Source organism: Humulus lupulus, chromosome 6 (assembly GCF_963169125.1).
Source record: "Humulus lupulus chromosome 6, drHumLupu1.1, whole genome shotgun sequence".
Taxonomy (NCBI): Eukaryota; Viridiplantae; Streptophyta; class Magnoliopsida; order Rosales; family Cannabaceae; genus Humulus; species Humulus lupulus.
This window is the reverse complement of record NC_084798.1, coordinates 131,218,679-131,242,030: the sequence shown is the minus strand read 5'-3', so window position 1 is coordinate 131,242,030 and position 23,352 is coordinate 131,218,679. Positions and strand designations below refer to the sequence as shown.

The window sequence follows — 23,352 nt, the reverse complement described above, 5'->3', positions numbered from 1 at the left end:
TGTGACTCTATGGTCACATACTTGGATAATGTGTCTGCTTGAGTACAATTATTACTGCTAAGCATGTTGTTTATGTTCTGTTGTCTATCTGAATCTGTTTGATTAAGTTTACTTGCTGAGCCTTGGCTCACAGGTGCTACGTGGTGCACTAGTGGGTAAGGAGAAGTTGGGCTAGCCATGACTTTGAGAGCTTTAGGGACGGCGTGTACATATGCAACCTGCTCGATTGCCATGGTCGGGCTATCATAGAGGTACTAAGGTTGGACCTTATTTTACCGCTTAGGGCGGCTTATTTTGTATTCTTTTGAGTTGTAAATAACTTTTAAACTTCTATTTGGGGATCCCATGTATTGACTGAAACTTTTTAATGAAAATGTTTACTCCTTTGACCAAAATTTTTAATACCTGAACCATTAGTTACTATAATCACACGTTTAAGTCCAAATGACTTGCTTAGCGAGTTTAGTACTATTTTAAATACATTTTGTAACAGTCATGGATTAGTACGGTGCTACAACTTGGTATCAAAGCTACCAAGGTTTAAGGGTTCCGGAAGATGGGTTAGGCATGTACACTCCCTGCTAAGGACAAGGTCGACTCAGGATTTGGTAACTATTGATACAGTTATGTGTTTAATTGCTTAAATGAGATATATATGCCTTACCTGTTTGTCTAATTAGGAAGCATGAGCTATTCTGTTAGGGCCTGACCCTTGACTGATGTATGCATGTTAAAGATGTGCTTATTAGCACAATTGTTGCTTGTAAATGCTAAAGAAATGCTTATTAGCATCATTGTTGCTTCAGAATACTAGAAATGCTTATTAGCATTGTTATATGCATATGAAGGTCACAAACGTGCTTATTAGCACTACTGATGCTTGTGAATGTTAAGAACGCGCTTATTAGCACCCTGATTGAACATGAATATGAATCGCCATATCTATTAGCATCACTGTTGTGTGTGAAAGCTATTGAAATGCTTATTAGCATTCTCGATTCATGTGAATGCTTATTTGATCAGTTTTGGACCGTGGGGTGGCATGGGATACTGTTATTATTGCCTGATAAGCTGATGTTGGGAATTGTGCCCTTAAAGCAATTGTAGTAGACAATTGTTTCAATGAAATAAATAAATGAATTGAATTATTGTATATATGTAGCTTATGTACTATATTATTAATAATATTAAGTAAATATCATAAAATTCCCAAGTTCATCTATGTGGTCTTAATCTCATATTGGTATGAGAGGATCGAGATTGAGATAATGAACTTAAATAGTTCGCAGTAAAATAAAGTTATGAAATCTTTAGATTAATTACTGCTAGCACAGTTCATTAGTATTATGAATACATGTGACCTAGATTTTGGTTACTAGTGTAGTAGGACACTTTAGTGGTGTTACTTTGCATGCTGAGAGTATGTAGAACTGGATCAGGTGTGATTTAATAATACTTATTTAAATACCGTTTTGTAGTATTATAAAACACATCAAGAGATGATCATATACAAACTGATCTTAATCCTGAAGTTACTATGAACTCCTATGTATGTTACTTGATCCTTTGATTCATGCATTACAGTTTGTTAGAATGATCAAGCTAAGTACTATTGTTTTGGGGACTCAATGATGTATATGGCCAGGGATATAGCTTAACAGATGTGGAATCTATACCTTCTTATAGATTGAATGATGATTCCCTATTGGGTTGGCTTTTAGAACTGAAAAGGTAATTGACGTCAAATTCATAATCAGATTATGAATTAACCTTCACTAGTAATTCAAAGGGTAAAACAGTAATTTTATTCCCACTTAATTATGAATCATCAATAGAGGATTATTTTGTATGTAATGATTATATCAATGGACACTTCATTGTTACAATAAAGTACTCAGTAAATATGTCTTTAATTCTCAAGAGTTCAGTCTCATATTTATAATGGAATAATCATGAGATTAATAAATATGATTATTGAATCAAAGAGTTTGGTTATAATCTATTTATTTATTGGAGCTTGGAATTGTTGGTCCATAGGTCCACGGGGCAACTCTATCAACACTAATCAGGGTAAGAGTTGATACAAGAGTTAAACTGTGAATAGTCTATTTGAGATTATATTTATTCTTTGGGATAAATGTGCAATTATGTGATAATTGAAGTTGCACAATTTATTATTGTATTTGTGCAATTTTCGAAATTGTGTAGAAATAGAATAAATTGATTTTAATCAATTATTTTATTTAAGTGTGAATAAATAAATATGGATAGTCAAAATTGGTTTTGATTATTATATTTATTTAATTAATAATAAGATGATAATGGAAATTCAAATTTTGAATTTTGAAATTTAAGTTGTTATCTTTTCCTTAAAAAGATGATACATTATTTGGATATCTAATTATTAATTAATTAAAATAAAAAGCACATGCAAAATCAAAATCCCATTTTTCAAGGATTGACTACACACATAGGGCTTGGACTGCTCTATGCGTGTGGCACTTCTGATGTTATCAGAAGTTGATTTTTGATTTTTGATTTTTTAATTAATTAATAAAACATTTTAAAAGGGGTTTCAAAATGGAATGTTAGACTTTGTCTTTTATCATTATTATTATTATTATAAAAATATGATTGATTTTTCTTTATTATTATTATAGTAAAAATGTTTATATATTCTATATGATAGAGTATAGAAATAATAAGGCTTAATAAGTTTTTACAGAGAAGAAAAACTATCCTCTTTCTCATAAAACAAAATCCCTTTCTCTCTAGCCTACAATCAAAAGTCTCATGTGCTGAGAATACTTTTGATTCACAAAATTGATCCTTGTTCTCTATGCGCCCACCCACATCTTGAGGTATAAAGAATGTCTTGGAAGATCTAGGTGTGAGTACTCCAGCAAAGATAGGAAGATCGAAACATATACGAAAAAATTCAAGGATTCTTGATAGGTTACAAGAGGTAAATCGTTTCGTATTATTTTTCATATTCATATTATATATTGATTAGCATATTGCATATTGAAGGATTCTCATATAAAGTTGTTTATATGAATTTTTTTGCTGTTTACCAATACCGCAATTTTCCACTGTGCATTAGGAAATATTCCTAACATCTGAGTCATTGATTGTAGCTAGACTTGAAAGTATGATTCTAGGACAATCAAATTGTAATGCCCCAGATTCCCTGTTATGGTTAATGGCTGGATTAGTAGGTCGGGAGGGCCATAACCGTTTAATTATGCCATTAAATGTGTTTATGCATGTTTATGAGAATTATATTATAATATGATGTTAAATGCGTGCATGAGAGTCCACATTTGTTTACAGGGGTATTTTGGTAATTTGGCCCGTTGAGGGTATAATTGAATATTTGTTTGCGCGTTAATGGTATATTGTGAGACTACATTATAATGTGGATTGGTTCGAGTATTTTGACATGAGACGATCTTTCAACATAATTTAGCGGTTTAGTCATAACGGGATTAGGTTCGAGGCTCGGGGTGAGTCTCGGGATGTTTTAATGATTAGAATGTTGCCAGGAGTAAAAAGGGTAACGGGTTATGAATTATTGGTGTTTGGGAATTTTGAGAATAGCGGGAATTGGAGAGCGTTAATTATGATTAACGAAATAGGTGGAAGATGACGATTTTACCCTTGGGGAGACATTAGAAGCTTTTGAAGACCTAGGGGTATTAAGGTCATTTTGCTTGGGTTATATATATGTTTCAAGTGGCTGTAGAAAGTTATAGAACAAAAACAGAGCAGCTTCTTCACCATCCCGTACACCCATTTCTCTCTATCTTTCTTTGAGGTTTTTGGTCCCAAGTGGAGGTGGCAAGTTAGGAAATCAAAGCTTGGAGGTTGTGGACTTAGTTCATCATCTTAAGAGGATTCAAAACCAGTTGGAGGTAAGGAATTGTCTTTGAATTTCAGGTGTACTCTGTTTTTCTCTTATAGCTTTCAGCTCTAGAATTTGATGTGGAAGGTTAGAATCAAGGGGAGTTTTTGGTGTGTGTGTGATTGGGTTTTGGTGAGGAGGTGATATAGGTAAGGTTTAGGGGTTGAATTGGATGTTTTGGTAAGGTTTGGGATGTGTTTGGAAGGTTGGTTTCAAGAGGAATCACAAGAATGGAGTTTTAGTGCAGCTGCTGGTCTGAAGCTGGCGCCCCAGCGCCAGCCCTAGCGCCCCAGCACTACTCAGGGCAGAGAGTAGCCCTCTCTGTTTCTGGGACAGCGCCCCAACGCTGGTGGGTGGCGCCTAGGCGCTAGGCCAGTTTCAGGAGGAGTTGATTTTAGGGTTCGGGATGGTTTCAAGGCTCGGGGGTTGGTTCCTTTGCTCCTTTTGAGTAGATTGGGCGTCCTGAGAGTGGGGGATTGGTCCCGGGAGTGTGGTTTAGTTTGTAAACCATCCAATGATTTATTCTATTAATGGTTTCTAATTGGTTATGATTAGGTAACCGCTAAGGAGTCTAAAGGTTGATCGTTCTCAGGGGTCGTTCTTTTAATCGTTCTCAATCGAACCAGAGGTAAGAAAACAGTGTATGAATATAGTTGCACCCTGTATAGGTATATGACATGCATGGTTTGATATTGAGGCATGTTGGTTGATTTATGTGAACATGGATTGCATGTTAAATGCTAGTGAACGCTGATTACCTGTTTGGGACACTGACTAGTCAGGGACCGACTCTAAAGTCGATGATCACGCATTGAATGGCTCTATGGCATTAATGCGGGACCGATCCTAAGGTCGAAGAACTTATAAGCGCTTGCCTGGTCTACGACCAGATGACTATAGTCAAGGTATATGACCCCGGTGACTATTTGTCACGTGGCTATGGGACGTTGTCCATAGTTTCGGCTCTAGAGTCGTGAGGAAGGTTATGTTGGTGACCAGTCACCATGCACCTGTCCTGAACAAGCTGATGAAGGAAATCACCTATCAGTTAAGCCCTGGTGACCCTATCGTCACATGGCTAGTGGGAGCGATGCTCATTACTGTGACTTTTGGCTATTGTCACCTATTTGTTGGACTGATAGTCCTGAATGGTTATCATGATCGTTGTTGATATTACATCATGCCTTGTTGTGTTTTCTTGCTGGGCCTTGGCTCATGGGTGCTATGTGGTGCAGGTAAAGGAAAGGAGAAGCTTGGCCAACCTTGAGTGGAGAGGTTGGGCGATGTGATGTACATACAGGGCCGCTTGACTGCCACGGTCAAGGAGTTCTCAGAGGAACTAGGGGTTTACCCTATTTTTCCCGCTTAGGCCGGCGGGGACTGTATATTTGGAACTATAGCGACTCTTTTGTATTATGAACTACTTGTAAACATTTTAAAAGGCTCATGAGCAGTTTATTTACTTAATGAAATGTACCATTTCCTTTTTATTGGTTTTTCACCTTAACCTGTTAATGGTACCTAGATCACGTTTTTAACCAAAGGACTCGGGTAGCGAGTCAAATTTCCGGTTCACTGTTCACCGTAACTGTTCTGGGGTAACCAGGGCGTTACACAAATGACCCAATTGGGGCCGAAATTTAGGTAAAAAATAATGGTCAGGGTCAGGACGCTCCGTCAGCCCCTAAGAGCTGGCAATAGATGCTTGCTGAAATGGAAGCTAGACTACAGAGACAGGAAGAAGAAATTCGCTAGTTGAGACAGCGACAGGTTCCAGTTGGGATCGCTACGCCAGTATCACCACCTACTGCCATAGTATCAACTGTACAACAACAGCTAGAGATTAAGAACTGTTGGGAACTACTGTATGAAAGGTTTAGGGAACAACACCCTTCGATTTTTGAGTGAAGCGCAAATCCACTCAAGGCTAAGCAGTGGATGAGTCCGATTACATTCATCCTATATTTTATGAGGGTGGTGGGTAACGAGAGAGTGGCTTATGCCAGGTATATGTTTCGGGAGGATGCCCGAATTTGGTGGGATGTGGTGTCCCAAACTAAGGACGTGACCACAATGAATTGTGAAGAGCGCAGAGATTTGTTTAATGAAAAATATTATAATGATGCAGTGAGAGCTCCAAAGGCAAACGAATTCAATAGTTTGGTTCATTAAATATGTCTGTAACAGAATACGCCCTGAAGTTTGACAGACTAGCCAAGTTTTCTTTGGACTTGGTGCCTACCGATGTGACCAGGAAGGAGAGATTCCTCCAAGGGCTGAACACTATGATAGCCCAAGATGTCAGAATTACTACAGTGCCTGGAGTGACGACATACGATCAGGTGGTAGAGAAAGACCTTACTGCAGAGGACTGAGAGATTGAGTTCGTTATTGAGTTGGCACCAAGATTGCCACCGCTCTGGGAGATTGAGTTCGTTATTGAGTTGGCACCAGATACATAACCAATGTCTAGGGCACCATACAGGGTGGCTCTGGCAGAATTGAGGGAGTTGAAGGTACAGTTATAGGAACTATTAGACCTGGGATTTATCAGACCTAGCTACTCATTGTGGGGTGCATCAATTTTTGTTTATGAAGAAGAAGGATGAGACCCTGAGAATGTGTATAGATTACAAGGAACTGGACAAGTTGACTATCAAGAACAAGTAACCCACTTGTTTGTATTAACAGAGCAAATCAGAGATACACAACAAGGAATGGACCATTTTTAATAATTATTAATACCAGCCAAGAAATACACACACACACACACACACACACACACACACACACACACACATATATATTAAATCACATACAATTAGATTAGTGATTACCTCTTGTAGCCTATCAAATGTCCTCGAATATTTTTGTATAAAATCAACGATCTTCCTATCAAAGTTCTGAAAGCTCACACCTTGATCTTCCAGACCAATTCTCAAACACACAAGGACGTGTGTGGGCACGTATGATTCAAAAGGTTGATTTGTGACTCTCTATATGTACTCAACACATGAGATCTAGAGAGGTTTGATAGAGAGAAGATGAATTGTATAGTTTTCAGGTTTAGGAAAACTATCACTTTTTTTTTTTCTAAGAGAGAGTCTGTGTCTAGCAATTATTTCTTTTTAGGTTTATAAAGATAATTAACCAATTTAATTATTTAATTTAAATCATATTTAAAAAAAATAATTAAATATATACAATTAAATAAATAAATTATTTGAAATTCAAAATTCAAATCCCTGGGATAGGAAATATCCTTGTGTGGCGCCACTCATTGTGCAGTACAGTGAGTGGCATGAGCTACATTAGGATTTTCCCTAATTTTCTCATTTGTTTATTTAATTAATAGTTAAGACAATATATTTATCCCTAAATAAATATCAGTTAATTCAAAATTAACTTTATCTTAAAATATCAGTTTTAAATAAATATCTTATTCTAAATAGGATAATTATTAATCTTTATTTATATATTAATCCGAACAAGATTAATATTTATTTTAACCTATAGTTTTTCAAAATAAAAACTATATAGTTAAATAATTAATTAGTTCATAATTAATCAATTGCCCATAACTATCACATAATTATTTCATTGCCCTAGAAAATTAATTCATTTGTAATTAAGTCATTCTCTCTACAAATCATTCTTTTGACATCCTTACCCTTAATAGTATAGGAGAGAGGTGATCTAGGGACCATTGGCCTATAATACGAAGCGCCAATAAAACAGATTATTAATAAAACTCTTTAATACAATAATCTTATTTATTAATTCCATGATTACTCCACTATATATATGAAATTGCACTCTAAGTATTTATAGAATTATATTTATAAAGTTTTCTCTCGTAGTGATATAATCAATAAATGTAGTTTTGTCTTCCATTTATTGGTTCGTTAATTAGAGTTGGTCAAGATTATTGTTTTACGCTTCTAATTACCTCTTGATCCTTAAGTACCATTAATTCAATAGCAAATAATTAATCTATAATCAAATTATAGATTTAAGCTCAATAACTATTCAGTTCCAGAATTAACCCTTAAATGAACCAATATTCGATCCGTTAGGAAAATATGGATTCTATTATTGTAAATCATGTTCCGAGCCATTCATGATATTGAATATCCAAAACAAAATTCTTTAGCCTCATTATACTAAGAAACTTTAACGAGTGAATCTAAAGATCCAATAAACACAAACAAGAGTTCATGAATACTCAGGATTTAGACTGATCTACGAATGATTATCTATTATGATAATAATTAAATCTTTATGTCAAACGACAAGTTTATAAAGATAATTAATTCTCATCGTGCCTATCATATATAATCTCTATTATATACAACACCTTTACTAAGATGTCTATCCACATCAGTAATCCTAATCTAGATCAGCCACATTCCGTATGCTTAGTAAACCACACTAGTAACCATTCATCAAAGATTCCTTACTTTAATATGTTATTGACAATTTTATTCATTATATATGATCTTAATTCTCTCATACTAATACAAGATCATAATCTCATGAATGAATAAGGAATTTTCTTGATATTATCATATAATTAATTCAAACCATAATTATTATACTCAAATATAATAAAATTGTTCTTTTTATTTAATTCAATAAAATGTCTTTACATGCTTTTAGGGCATTAATCCTTACAATCTCTCACTTGCCCTCTAAGCAAGATAGGCATCTCCCTCAATCCCATGTTGCATGTGTGACCCATAAACGACTTTGCAGGAAGTGTCTTGGTAAACGGACCAGCTAGGTTCTGTTCTGACACTATCTTCATAACAGTCACATCACCTCGGTGTACAATCTCTCTAACCAGATGGTATTTCCTTTCTACATGCTTTCCTCTCTTGTGGCTTCTTGGTTCCTTGGACATTGCTCATGCTCCACTGTTATCACAGTATAGGATTAGTGGCTTATCCATATCTGGAACTACTTCCAAATCAATGTAGAACTTTCTCAACCAAACCGCCTCCTTAGCCGCTTCACAAGCTGCTATGTATTTGGCTTCCATGGTTGAATTTGCTATGCTGGATTGTTTAATACTTCTCCAGACCACAACTCCTCCACCAAGAGTGAACACTGACCCGGACGTCGATTTATGACTGTCTTTGTCTAATTGGAAATCAGAATCAGTGTATTCAGTAGGGTTTAACTCACCTCTTGAATATTCAAGAATATAATCTTTTGTTCTCCTAAGATACTTGAGAATATGATTTACTGCAATCCAGTGTTCCAAACCAGTATTTGATTGATAATGACTCACAATCCCTACCGCATAGCATATGTCAGGTCTAGCACACAACATGTCATACACTAGACTCCCAACTGCTGAAGCATAGAGATACTTTCTCATATCCTCTTCCTCCTGAGGTGTCTTAGGACACTTTTCCTTGGAAAGTGTAATTCCATGTATGGTCGGTAAATGACCTTTCTGGGAATTCTCCATAGAGAATCTTTCAAGCACCTTATCGATATAATTAGCCTGAGAAAGTTCCAAGAGCTTGTTCTTCCTATCCCTTAGGATTTGGATTCCCAGATTATAGCTCGCCTCTCCCAAATCGTTCATTTGGAACTTTTTGACTAACCAATTCTTCACATTTGACAATGTCTCTACATTGTTTCCAATGAGAAGAATGTCATCCACATAAAGAACTAGGAAAACCACTACTTTTCCTTTGATGCATTTGTACACACATGCTTCGTTGACATTCTGTTCGAAGCCATATGTTTTAATTGTTTCATCAAAGGTGATATTCCAAGATCTAGATGCTTGCTTTAATCCACAAATGGATTTCAACAACTTACACACCTTTTGATCTTCCCCATTCTTGATGAACCCTTCTGGTTGTACCATATAGATGTTGGGGTTTTATGCCCTAATTAAAACCAAATTTCCTTGTAATCTCATTTATTATCAACAAAATAATAGAAATCATTTTGACTTGGTCAATAACTTTGCTCCCATGCTCTATTTTCATGATTATTTGTTTAATATAAAATTTTATTAAATCCCGAGCATATAGCTAATCATATTTATAGTGACGTAATCGCAATGGAATATAAATATGATTAAATGTTCAAAATAAGTTAGTCCTAAGATTAGTCAGTGCACAGGATTTGCACTGACTTGTCAATCTATGATATGATCTACTTACACATTGTAGTGTTATGTTCATTCCAGAACATTAACAAAGTAGATAAGATCGAATGTATTTGTTGCATTGGACTGGACCGATATTTACAGTAGATAGGATAAGTAAACATACCGTTATTATCTATTCTAGTCATATCATATAGTTGACCATAGGTCAATTCAATCTCAATTCTGAGTGGTTAGTATTCTATCAGATTGTATTATTTGTGTTCTTTGACTTGTTCGTTACCAGCTTACCTTACGGACTAGCCCATACTTACATCTTGGGAACTCAGTAGTATAATTGAGTGGGAGTGTTAATCATAGATATGAACATCTATAGCTTCGAATGAAGAAGTAAAATGATGGTTTCCTTTTAGTTTACATCAAGGTGCTAAATGATAGAGATCTAATTTCAGTAATTAATATTAGTTTACTAAAATATCGTTTACAAGGAACTAAGTGTTTTAAGGATAAAATACAATGATGGGTAAAACAGTATTTTAGTATCATCTCATTGTAGACCATCTATAGAGGATTGAGTGATAATTATGGTTGTAACAATGGATAATTAATAACGTATCTATATTGTTTATAGAATGTTCTATGAATTCAAGAGTGCAATTCTGAGTCTTTAGTGGAGTCACGATGAATTAATAAGTTAGTAAATTTATTTGTTAAATTTATGATAACTTATTGGAGTTTGATTTCATAGGCGCATGGTTTCCACTGTACCTTGGATAAAATCATCTAGATAGTATCAACTAATTGAATTTGATTATCAATTGGAATTATCAAAGTTTACCAGATCAATTTTGGATAGTTTCATAGAGTTATGCAATTTAGAGAAGAAAAGAGATTTTAGGGTAGATTTATTAATTAAGAAAAACCGGTGTCTAAATTAATAAATAAGTTTAAATCAAGGTTAAAATTATAAATAATTAATTTGATAAAGTATTTAAATAACTAAATCAATAGAAAATAATACAAGCCTTGATTTTAAGTCCAATGTGCTTATAATTAAATGAGAAATTTCACTAGCCTAAAGCCCATGAGAATTTCGACCTGATGACAGATATGATCTATTATTTTATTGATTTTTTAATTAAAATAAATGACCTAATTTGAGTCTATAAAAGGAATGCTAAGTGCGAGTTGAAATCACTTGTTTGAGAAGATCAGAAGATCTATTCTTGATGCTCTAGGTTTTAGATTCTCTCTACAACATATGTCCTTTTCTAAGCCTCAATATTCTCTTCTATTCTTCTTCTCTTTGTATCTACCTCATGCGTTTAGAATTGCCCACTCTAGTCTAGGTGATTCTAAGGATACTTTGGAAGGCTGTGAAGAAATTTGAAGATCGGTTCAGTTTCTTGGTGATACCATGCGACAGAAAGGATACAAGAGTTAGAGAAATTGAAGGAAGGACTTAGACATTCCACTGCATATAATGTAAGTGTTTTTATCATTATCTATGTTTAAATTCAATTATAGAAACATGTTCTAGGTTGTCTTATATTAATTTGTTTAATATAAGATTTATATGAAAATAATTAAGATCCTGTATAAGTTTTTCACAACAACTGGCCTCAGAGCCTTTGGTAATCGTTATTTTCTTACAAGAACATGGTGAAAATTGGATTATTTGATATGTTGAGTAATTAGATGGATTTCATATTTTTTATGATGCATATTGTTGTTTATTAGCAAATTTGGGTTATTTGTTGTATTTTCTTTGCAAATAATTTTTATAAATGCTTTATTTGATGTAAAATATGATAAAAATTATTTAGAAAACGTGTTTGGGTTGAAAAATCACACAATTTTTTTTTTTTTTGAATTTTTTTTCTGGCTGTGGCCGCGACAACCCATTTTCATTGGCCTCGCCCTGGGAGTCAGTGGCTAGTGGCCACTGCCACCATCAACCCCTGGACATGGCCAACGAACGATTTTTGCCCAGAAAAAGTCCTGTGGCCATGACCACCAACTTTCACTGGCTGCGGCTTGCGATAAATATTTTCTTAAAATTTGAATTTTTGAATGGGTGAAAACAAAAATATCAGATCTTTTCTATTATTTAAAAATATCTTTTTTGAAATATGATATTTGTGTTGTTTGATCTTTTAAAAACTAGATATTTTCTACAAAAATTGAAATTTAAAAATAGGTTAACTAATTAATTTTAAATATTTTAATATATTAAAATATTATAATTAATTTATAAGATATTAAAGATATTTTTGAAATCTTTTATTTGAAATGGATGTTAATATTTAAATAATTTGAAATTTTAAAATTTTTTGACTACATATTTTTATAGATATTTGAATTTGTTTAATTGTTTAAGATATTTTTTTAAAAACAGCAGATGATATTTACTTTAAAAATTTATAACTGGTTAAATTTTTAAAAATATCACGTTTTTCAAGCCAATTAATAAAATATTTTTTTAATAAATGGGAATTAAATTAACTTTAGTTAATTGTTGATAAATCATATTTAAATTAAAATAGTATTTTTTCAAAATGACCTAAACTAAGTTGATTGTTGATAAATGAAATTTAAATTAACTTTGGTAAATTGTTGATAAATTTCATTTAAATTGACTTTTTTTTTTGCAAAATGTAATTAATTCGAATTTTGGATAAATTCTAGAAAATTAATTATGGTATTTTTGTAAATGAAATAAATTGTAGTATTTTTGCATAAATTCATAGACTTGCTCATATAGTAACATGATTAGTTCCATCCAATTATAACATGTCTGTTTGCACTATATGTAATATTTTTGCAATTGGGCTTAGATGCATATAGTTGACCATATGTTTGCTTAATATATGGACTTTGCTAAATAAAACATTCATAAAATGATAGGTTTTATTTGGGCCCATTAGAAAATGTAAAGTTTAAATTCCTCTCTTGTGGGTGGTTCAACTTGTGAAAGCCTATTTCATTTGCATGACTATAGTGAGCCTAACCAATTGAATAACAATTAATAAAACAAGGTTTAAATTTCTGTCTTTTGGACCTTGTATGGGAATGACATACTGGACCTAGCCCTCCTCCATACAAGCCCAATGGTTAAGGCCAACTTGTATTTAATTTTACCATTTTTGGAGAACCATAGTCATTAATTTTAAAAAATTAATAATAAAAATACTATTTTTATAATGAGCTTATTTTAAGAATTATATTGGATCTCCACCGTTGGTTTAACAAAGTCAATAGCTTAATGTGGCCTCGAGACGCTGTGGTTCGTCCCCCCACGGAAGGTGTTCATTAGTTATTTTGACAGGGTTAGATTTCGAAAGATAGATAATTATAGGTCAAAATTCTACTAGACTCACCCCTACCGTGACTACTAGGACTAAATCTATGATTATCGAAACTGTGGGTCTAGCTCGTAAAATAAGAGATTTTGTTTTCTTATTTTTATCGAATAGTAGGTTATTAATAATGGTGTCCATTATTTAATTACTATTTAACTAATGATATTTTTTTGACTCTGACCAACCGGGACAACGATATCACATAATAGTTAAAAACCTAAAGAAATAGAGATATCCTTATTTTGGTATTTTTTATCCATATCTTATATATATTGTGGTATATGTTGTGCAATTTCTTGAATTTAGAGTGAATAGAAGTTTTATTGAGCAAAAGTGATTGATTTCTATTTTATTGATAATATTTAGTTTCAAGTATGGTTGTGTCTACTCCCATCCTTTGTCAACTTTCTATGGAGTAACTCACTGGAGAAAACTTCCTTAATTAGAAGCAGAACATCAACATAGTGTTGATTGGTGACAGCACAAAGTTCGTCATGACTGAGGAATCCCCGAAAGTTCCAGCTGAAGGAGCTACCAAGACCGTTAGAGACAAATATGAGCATTGGCAGGCGGCTAATAACAAGGCACGATACTACATGTTGACTAGTATGGTCAACACTCTCAAGACAAAGATGGAGAATGTCGAGACGACCTACGAAATCATGGATCAACTCCAAGACATGTTCGGTGCACAGTCTGTGAAAACTAGTTTTGAGGCCACCAAGAAATATGCCAATGCTCGGATGGCGTCGTCTCAGCACGTTCGTGATCACCTGATCAAGATGACCAACTACTTTCAGGAAGCTGAACTGCGTGGAGCAATTATAGATGAGGAGACTCAAGTTGGCTTAATCCTCAATAGTCTCTCTCCAACTTTCCTGTCGTTCACAACCAACTATGGGATGAATAAGCTCAACTATGTTCTAACGCAGCTCATGAACGAGCTTCAGAATTTCAAGTCTATCATGGGTGGACCAAGTAAGGGAGGAGAAAAAGAAGACTACTGGTGCTGCTGCTGATCCAGCTAAGCCTGAAGCTTACCAAGCTTCGTCTTCGAAAGCTGGAAACAAGAGGAAAGATGGACTAAACAACAACCCCAGGTTTGCAAAGGCTGCAAAGACGAGTGCACAACTAAGTGCACAGACGCCTAAGGGGAAGAAAAAAAACAAGAAAGGTAAAGGTAAATGCTTTAACTACAAAGAGAAGGGGCATTGGAAACAAGATTACCCTAAGTTTCTAGCAGTGAAAAACAAAGAAAAATGTGTTTTAGAGAATGATAAATCCGTTTGGATTATTGATTCTGGATCTACTACCCATGTTTGTAACTCTTTATAGCTTCTTGAATCATGGGAGGAAGTGGATGAATGCGACTTAAAGCTTAGAGTTGGGAACGGAGAGTTCTTTACTGTCCAAGCTAGAGGAAGAGCTCGCCTGAAGTTCAGAAATAAATATTTAATTTTGAAGATGTATTTTTTATTCCGGATTTTAGTAGAAATTTAATTTCAGTTTCCATGTTGGAATTAGAACAATTTTTTATAACTTTCACAAGTTCTAATATATCTATCTCTTTCAATGGATCCCAATTATGTATTGCATATTTGGAAAAAGGGCTTTATATTCCGCGACCTAACGAACCCCTCACTCTTAATAATGATTTGTTCAAAGTAGCTAAACCTAGGAACAATAAACGTCAAAAGACCGATAACAATAACATGACACATTTATGGCACTTAAGACTAGGTCACATTGGCTATGACAAAATTCAAAGGCTTACAAAGGATGGGCCTTTGAGGGAACTCAACTTAGATGAATTACCTATATGTGAATCTTGTCTAGAAGGCAAACTAGCCAAGCGTCCATTCTCTACAAAGGGTGATAGGGCCAAAGAACCACTTGGACTTATTCATTCAGATGTTTGTGGAACTTCGAAGGTACAAGCCAGGAGTGGTTTTGAGTATTTTGTCACTTTCATTGACGATTACTCTAGATACTCATGTCTTTACCTAATGCATAAGAAATAAGAAACATTTTCAAAGTTTCAAGAATTCCTAGCTATGGCTCAAAACCAATTAGGTAAAACGTTAAAGATCTTGTGATCTGATAGGGGTGGAGAATATTTGGATATGTAGTTCCAAGATCATTTAACTGAACTTGGGATTTTATCACAACTTATTGCCCCGGGTACTCCGCAACAAAATTGTGTAGCGGAACGCTGGAACATAACTTTATTGGAAATGGTTAGATGCATGCTTAGTTACTCAACTCTGCCAACTTCATTTTGAGGACATGAAATTGAAACTACGAATGGCATTCTAAATGTTGTATCGTCCAAATCAATCCCCAAAACACCTTTAGAACGCTGGAATGGTCGTGAACCTAGTTTACATCATTATATAATCTGGGGGTGTCCTGCCCACGTCCTAAGGAAAAAGGAAGGAAAGCTAGAACCGTGAACCAAAGTTTTCATGTTTGCTGGCTATTCTAAAGGAAGTTGGGGTGGACTTTTCTATAGTCATTCAGAAAAGAAAGTATTTAGTTCTACGAATGCTACTTTTCTGGAAAATGACTATGTCCAAAACTTCAAACCGCACATCAAAGTAGTTTTAGAGGAGATGGTTGAAGATTTGACTCCAACCAATGTTCCATCGTCATCAATGCAAGTTGACGATGAAATTTTCACTCTTCATGTCCAACTGACACAAGTCGATTTAAATGAATAAAGTACCATTATTCTTGAGCAAACAGTCACATAGCCTCGTCGTAGTGGGTGAGTTTCTAGGAACCTAGTTTGCTATGGTTTGGATGGTGAAACCAATATGGTTGTTGGTGACACTAGTGACAATGATTCGTTGTCTTTCAAACAGGCAATGACTAGCCCTAAAAAAGGAACTATGGCTCGAAGCCATAAAATAGGAAAGTGAGTCCATGTACTCAAATTTCGTCTGGGATCTTGCGGAAGCACCTAGTGACTTTAGGGCCATTGGGTGCAAGTGGATCTACAAGAAGAAATGTGGTGTTGATGGAAATATCGAAACTTATAAAGCTCGATTAGTGGCAAAGGGTTATACCCAAAGAGAAGGCGTGGACTATGAGGAAACTTTTAGTCTGGTAGCCATACTCAAGTCCATTCGCATCCTCCTATCCATAGCAACCACTCTCGAATATGAGATCTGACAAATGGGCATCAAGACTTTCTTAACAAGAAGCTCGATGACGTCATTTATATGGATCAACCAGAAGGATTTAAAATAGCTAGACAAGAAGGAAAAGTTTGCAAGTTGAATAGGTCCATTTGTGGACTTAAGCAAGCTTCCCATTCCTGAAACCTTAGGTTTAATGAAATAATCAAAACCTATTTCTTTGAAAAAAATCTTGATGAGGCTTGTGTTTACCAACTGAAGGCAAATCAAATAGTGGTATGCCTGGTTCTTTATGTAGATGATATCTTACTCATTGGAAACAATGTTAAGAAATTATCAGATGTGAAGAATTTGTTGAGCACTCAATTCCAGATGAAGGATTTGGGTGAAGCAAGTTATGTTCTAGGTATCCAGATCATTAGGAATAGAAAGAACAATCTCTTAGCTCTATCCCAAGTAGCTTACATTGATAAAGTGCTTGAACATTTCTCAATGACAAATTCCAAGAAAGGACGTTTACCGTCCCGCCATGGAATTCATCTTTCAAAGAAGAAGTCTCCCCAGACTTCTGAAGAGGAAGATGCAATGAGAAAAGTTCCTTACACATCTGTAGTTGGAAGTCTGATGTATGCTATATTGTGTACTAGACCAGATATCTACTATGTAGTGGGAGTAGTGAGCATGTATCAGTCAAAGCAAGGACCAGAACATTGGATAGCAGTTAAGCGTATTCTGAAGTATTTAAGACAGATTATGGATTATATGTTAGTCTACAAGGGTGGTGTTCTGAATTCTGTAGGCTACGCCTGTTATCCAGATTTCTGGATAGCGTTTAGATGGATAGCCTCGGGGAAGCAGAATTATCAAAGTCTTTCACGAAGAATGACCAGGGCTCGCAGATGGACAGAAAGGCTTCGCCTCACCCGTTTAGTGTCCAGCACACTCTTTTAAGCAACCGCGACCCGGAAGCTCGTCAATTCTCCCGGACTCCCAAAGGGATATCCTTCGGGGAAGGTCCTTCCAGGAGAAGCTCTACAGGTTACCTTCGCGGATACAATTCCGTGCCTCGCACGGAAGAAGACCAAGCGGTCGAGTCACGGAGGAGGCATAGTTGGAATGATACTCACCTGACATAGGATCCCGCCCGACAGGTCGAGGCCGCACACATCCCAGCACGCCTAAAAGTGCCTTTTCGCCTACTGTTCCGCTGACAGCCTGGAAAAGACGGCTGCCTTTTGTCATTCCCCATATTTTCATGTAATTATACCTGCGTAGAGCCTGGTAGCCATGCTACGACGGTAATTGTATTCGCTATTTACGACTGGTGTAATTAAGACTCATGAGGGCAGAGTAAAACCTTAATCCAAAACCCTAGCTATAAAGACCTCCTCATTTTACGATAGGAGGGGAGGCCAACAGATTAAAGAGCAAGAATTCTGCCAAAATCTCTCTAGCTTCATCTTCTTCAAGAGAACCCGAGAGAAACATTGTGAGTTTGTGAGGTTCTTGTACACCAGCCATTTTACTGTAATTCTCTACAAGTATAATAACATCGACTCGTGGACTAGGGCTCGTTAACGCCTGAACCACGTAAAAAACCTATTTGTCTATTTATATTTCTGCACTTCTACAGTTCTTATCTTCTTATTATTTTGTTTGTATTCGTTTCCAAAAAACTCGGTAAACAGGATAAACTGCTTGTGTTGTTTTGTGACAACACAAGAGCAATAGCCAACTCAAAAGAACCTCATAGTCACAAGAGGAGTAATCATATAGAAAGGAAGTATCGCATAATTCGAGAATATGTGGCCATGGAATATGTGAAGGTTATGAAGATTGTATTTGAAGACAATCTTGTAGATCCGTTTACAAAGACACTACCAAAAGCTACATATGATAAGCATATCAAGGAAATAGGATTAGTAGAATTAAGGCATTAGTTTCAATTAGTGCAAGTGGGAGTTTGTTGGGGTTTTATGCCCTAATTAAAACCCAATTTCTTTGTAATCTCATTTATTATCAATAAAATAATAGAAATCATTTTTTGTCTTGTTCAATCACTTTGCTCACATGTTTTATTTTCATGATTATTTGTTTAAAATGAACTTCTATTAAATCCCGAGCATATAGCTAATTATATTTATAGTGACGTAATCGCAGTGGAATATAAATATAATTATATTTTCTAAATACGTTAGTCTTAAGATTAGTAAGTGCACAAGATTTACACTGACTTGCCAATCTATGATATGATCTACTTATACATTGTAGTGTTATGTTCTTTCCAGATCATTAGCAAAGTAGATAAGATCAAATGTATTTGTTGCATCAGATTGGACCGATATTGACACTAGATAGGATAAGTAAAAATACCATTATTATCTATTCTAGTCATATCATATAGTTGACCATAGGTAAATTCAATCTCAATTCCGAGTGGTTAGTATTCCAACTGATTGTATTAATTGAGTTCTTTGACTTGTTCGTTACCATCTTACCCTACAGACTAGCCCATACTTACATCTTGGGAACTCGGTAGTATAATTGAGTGGGAGTGTTAATCATAGATATGAGCATCTATAACTTCAAATGAAGAAGTAAAATGATGGTTTCCTTTTAGTTTACATCAAGGTGCTAAATGATAGAGATATCATTTCAGTAATTAATATCAGTTTACTGAAATATCATTTACAAGGAACTAAGTGTTTTAAGGATAAAATACAATGATGGGTAAAACAGTATTTTAGTATCATCTCATTATAGACTGTCTATAGAGGATTGAGTGATAATTATGGTTGTAATAATGGATAATTAATAACGTATCTATATTTCTTATAGAATGTTCTATGAATTCAAGAGTGCAATTCTGAGTCTTTAGTGGAGTCACGATGAATTAATAAGTTAGTAAATTTATTTGTTAAATTTATGATAACTTATTGGAGCTTGATTTCATAGGCGCATGGTTTCCACTGTACCTTGGATAAAATCATCTAGATAGTATCAACTAATTGAATTTGATTATCAATTGGAATTATCAAAGTTTACCAGATCAATTTTGGATAGTTTCATAGAGTTATGCAATTTAGAGAAGAAAAGAGATTTTAGGGTAGATTTATTAATTAAGAAAAATTAGTGTCTAAATTAATAAATAAGTTTAAATCAAGGTTCAAATTATAAATAATTAATTTGATAAAGGATTTAAATAATTATCTAATTAGTTAAATGAATAGAAATAATACAACTTTGATTTTAAGTCCAATGGGCTTATAATTAAATGAGAAATTTCACTGGCCTAAAGCCCATGAGAATTTCGACCTAATGGTTGATATGATCTATTATTTTATTAATTTTTTTAATTAAAATAAATGACCTAATTTGAGTCTATAAAAGGAATGCTAAGTGAGAGTTGAAATCACTTGTTTGAGAAGATTAGAAGATCTATTCTTGATGCTCTAGGTATTAGATTCTCTCTACAACATAAGTCCATTTCTTAGACTCAATATTCTTGAAGACTTTGAAGAAATTTGAAGATCAGTTCAGTTTATTGGTGATACCCTGTGACGAAAAGGATACAAGGTTTAGAGAAACTGAAGGAAGGACTTAGACATTCCGCTGCGTATAATGTAAGTGTTCTTATCATTATCTTTATTTTAATTATATTATAGAAATATGTTCTAGGTTGTCTTATATTAATTTGTTTAGTATAGACCTATTGCTTGTTGTACTACTATGTACAAATGCATCTAAAATATGCTTTGTCACAGACTGATTTCTGTTCTTCCTAATTTGATCAATTAGAATCAATGGGCTTTTATTAAGAATAGATCTCTTGCTCATAATGTCCTTATTCTTCAAGATCTAATTAAGGGTTATAATAGAAGACAAAGTTCTCCTCGATGCTTGATGAAGATAGATATCAGTAATGCTTATGATTCCATAGACTAGGATTTTTTAGAGAATCTGTTGAAAGCATTCAGATTTCTTGGCCGTTTCATTAGATGGGTTATGATCTGTCTTAGATGCTCTTCCTACTGCTTACTTATGAATGGTTGGATTCAAGGCAGCTTTCAGGGAGGTATAGGGCTTCGTCAAGGTGATCCTATCTCTCCTTTACTTTTTGCATTAGTGATGGAATACCTTACTCGAGTCCTTCATAAGGCTTCTAAGGATAAAGGCTTCAGGTTTCATCCTTTATGCAAATCCTTAAATATAATTAGCCTTTGCTTTGCTAACGACTTACTACTTGTTTACAAAGCTAATGCTAACTCTATTCAGATCATACAAAATCTTTTGAAGCCTTCTCTGTTGCATCTGGTTTGTTCATCAATAACCATAAGTCTAGAATTTACTTTGGAGGCATATCGGATTCAGAGAAAGCCTCTCAGCTGAAACTTACTAAGTTGACTGAAGGGACTTTTCCTTTGATCTATCTTGGAATACCGTTGAGACCTACCAAGTGGAAGGCTATGGACTATGACTTAATCCTTATGAAAATCAGGCTGAGATTGCATGGTTGTGCCAGTAGGAATCTTTCCTATGTTGGTCGTGTGCAGCTAATTCATTCTGTCCTGTTGGGTATAAGGAATTACTGGATGAGTATATTTCTTTTGCCTCAGAGAGTCATTAAGGAGATAGATCGCCTTTGCAGGAATTTTTTGTGGGGAGAAAAAGGTACCAGAAGCAAATTTCATTTAACCTCCTGGGATCAAGTTTGTCGGCCTAAAATTCATGGTGGTTTAGGCTTTAAAGAAGGGCCTCTTTGGAACAAAATTAAGCTTGCAAAATACATTTGGGCTATCTCTTCTAAGCAGGACCTTCTATGGGTTAAACGGGTGAATTGTATCTATTTAAAAGGGGACCAGATATGGGACTATGTCCTGCATCAAGACTCTAGCTGGTACTGGAAAAAGTTTATCAAACTTAGTAAATCTCTACCTAGCTCAACTTCAAACTCAGCTGTTGTAAAGGGGAAACTCCACCTGAATAAGTTGTATCTTTTATCAATTCCTGGCAGTCCTATTAATAGCATGAAGGCTGTTTGGTGCAAGCTTTCAGTGCCCAAACATAGGTTCACATTGTGGCAGTCTATTAACCAGAAATTACTTACTAGGGACTTGATGCATTACTGTCACTTATCTATCCCTTGTCTAGCTTGTCTGGTCTGTGAGACTAATTTGGAATGCCACTCTCATCTCTTTTTTGACTGTACTTTCTCCAAGAGAGTGCTTCAAGCTATTTCTGGTTGGCTGGGAGAACTCATCTGGCCTGAGAAGTTTGAAGACTGGTGCAACTGGCTGACTGAAACTAGGAAAGGCTGCATGGCTCGAGTAGTTTTAGCTGCACTTGCTGCTACTGTTTACTACCTCTGGCATAATAGAAACAAGTGCTGTTTTGGAAGCAGCTGCTTTACTATTTATCACTTAGATTCCTTGATTAAAGAGTCTGTCAAAGCTAGAGTTTCTTGTCTTAGCCTTAGAACCAAAAAGCTGTCTTTCAGAGAGAAACTAATGATCCAATTTTTCTCTAGTTTGTAATCGAGGGGGAGTTTATTGCTCCGGCCTTTGTGTTGTTTCTGTTTTGTTTGATCAATAATATATCTTTTCTTGATAAAAAAAAATTAAGATCGTGTATAAGTTTTTCCCAACAATAGATACTTTCATCAAGATAGCCATTGAGAAAAGCTATATTGACATCCATTTTCCATATCTCATAGTCATAAGTAGCAGCTATGGATAAGATGATGTGAGTGGATTTAAGCATGGCCACAGGAAAAAATGTTCTTCATAATCAACACCTTCTCTCTGAGTGTAGCCTTGCTTTGAAAGTCTCTACTTTCCCATCTATACCTCTTTTCTTCTTGTATATCCATTTGCACCCAATGGGTTAGACATCTTCAGGTGGATCTACAAGTTTCCAGACAAAATTGGAATACATAGATTCCATTTCTTGGTTCATGGCTTCTTGCCATTTATCCTTTTCGGGATCATCCATTGCCTCTTTGAAGGTTAATAGACCATCCATGTCTGTATAAAAAACAAGGACATGTGCCTCATGTTCGTAACGAACAAGTTGTCTTACAATCCTCCTACTACGACGTTGCACCGGGGTTTCTTTTCCAGGAATAGTGGTTTTCTTAATTTATCATTTATCATTTAATGATGAAGATAAAGGTGATGGAATCTTATAAGCTGTGAGTTCCTCCAAAACTACTTTGCTTCGAGGTTTATAATTATTCATATAGTCGTGTTCAAGGATAGTCGCATTTGTTGAAATAAATACCTTTTGGTCCTTGGGACTATAGAAGTAACCACCTCTTGTTTCTGGAGCGTAGCCCACAAAAGTGCACACTTCAGACCTTGAATCAAGTTTCCTTGATTTAGGTCTAAGAACATGAGCAGGACAACCCAAATGCGGAAATGATGCAAATTAGGATTTTTTTCCATTCCACAAATCCAGTGGCATTTTATTTATCGTCTTATATGGGAATACATTCAAAATTTAAGTCTCTGTTTGAAGTGCATATCCCCAGAATGAGAAAGGAAGTGAAGAGTAGCTTAACATAGACCTAACCATGTCTAACTTGGTCATGTTTCTTCTTTCAGAAACGCCATTTTGTTGTGGCGTTCCTTGTGCTGTGAGTTGGATAGAATACCATGCTCCAACAAGAAATCTTTGAATTATAAATCCAAATATTCTCCACCTTGGTCAGATAAAAGTGTCTTAAGAGTTTTACCTAATTGATTCTCAGCCTCAGCTTTGAGTTCTTGAAACTTACCAAAGGTTTCAGATTTCGTAAGCATTAAGTAAGTATGACCA

General features: G+C 35.1%; 1 protein-coding gene across 1 annotated transcript; it reads left to right on the top strand.

Moving 5' to 3' along the window:
• The first annotated feature begins 20,577 nt into the window (after positions 1-20,577).
• LOC133785463 (uncharacterized) lies at positions 20,578-22,070 on the top strand. Its single transcript, XM_062224693.1, has 2 exons — positions 20,578-20,611; positions 20,812-22,070. The coding sequence occupies exons 1-2, from the start codon at positions 20,578-20,580 to the stop codon at positions 22,068-22,070; spliced, it is 1,293 nt and encodes a 430-aa protein (XP_062080677.1).
• The last annotated feature ends 1,282 nt before the right edge of the window (positions 22,071-23,352 follow it).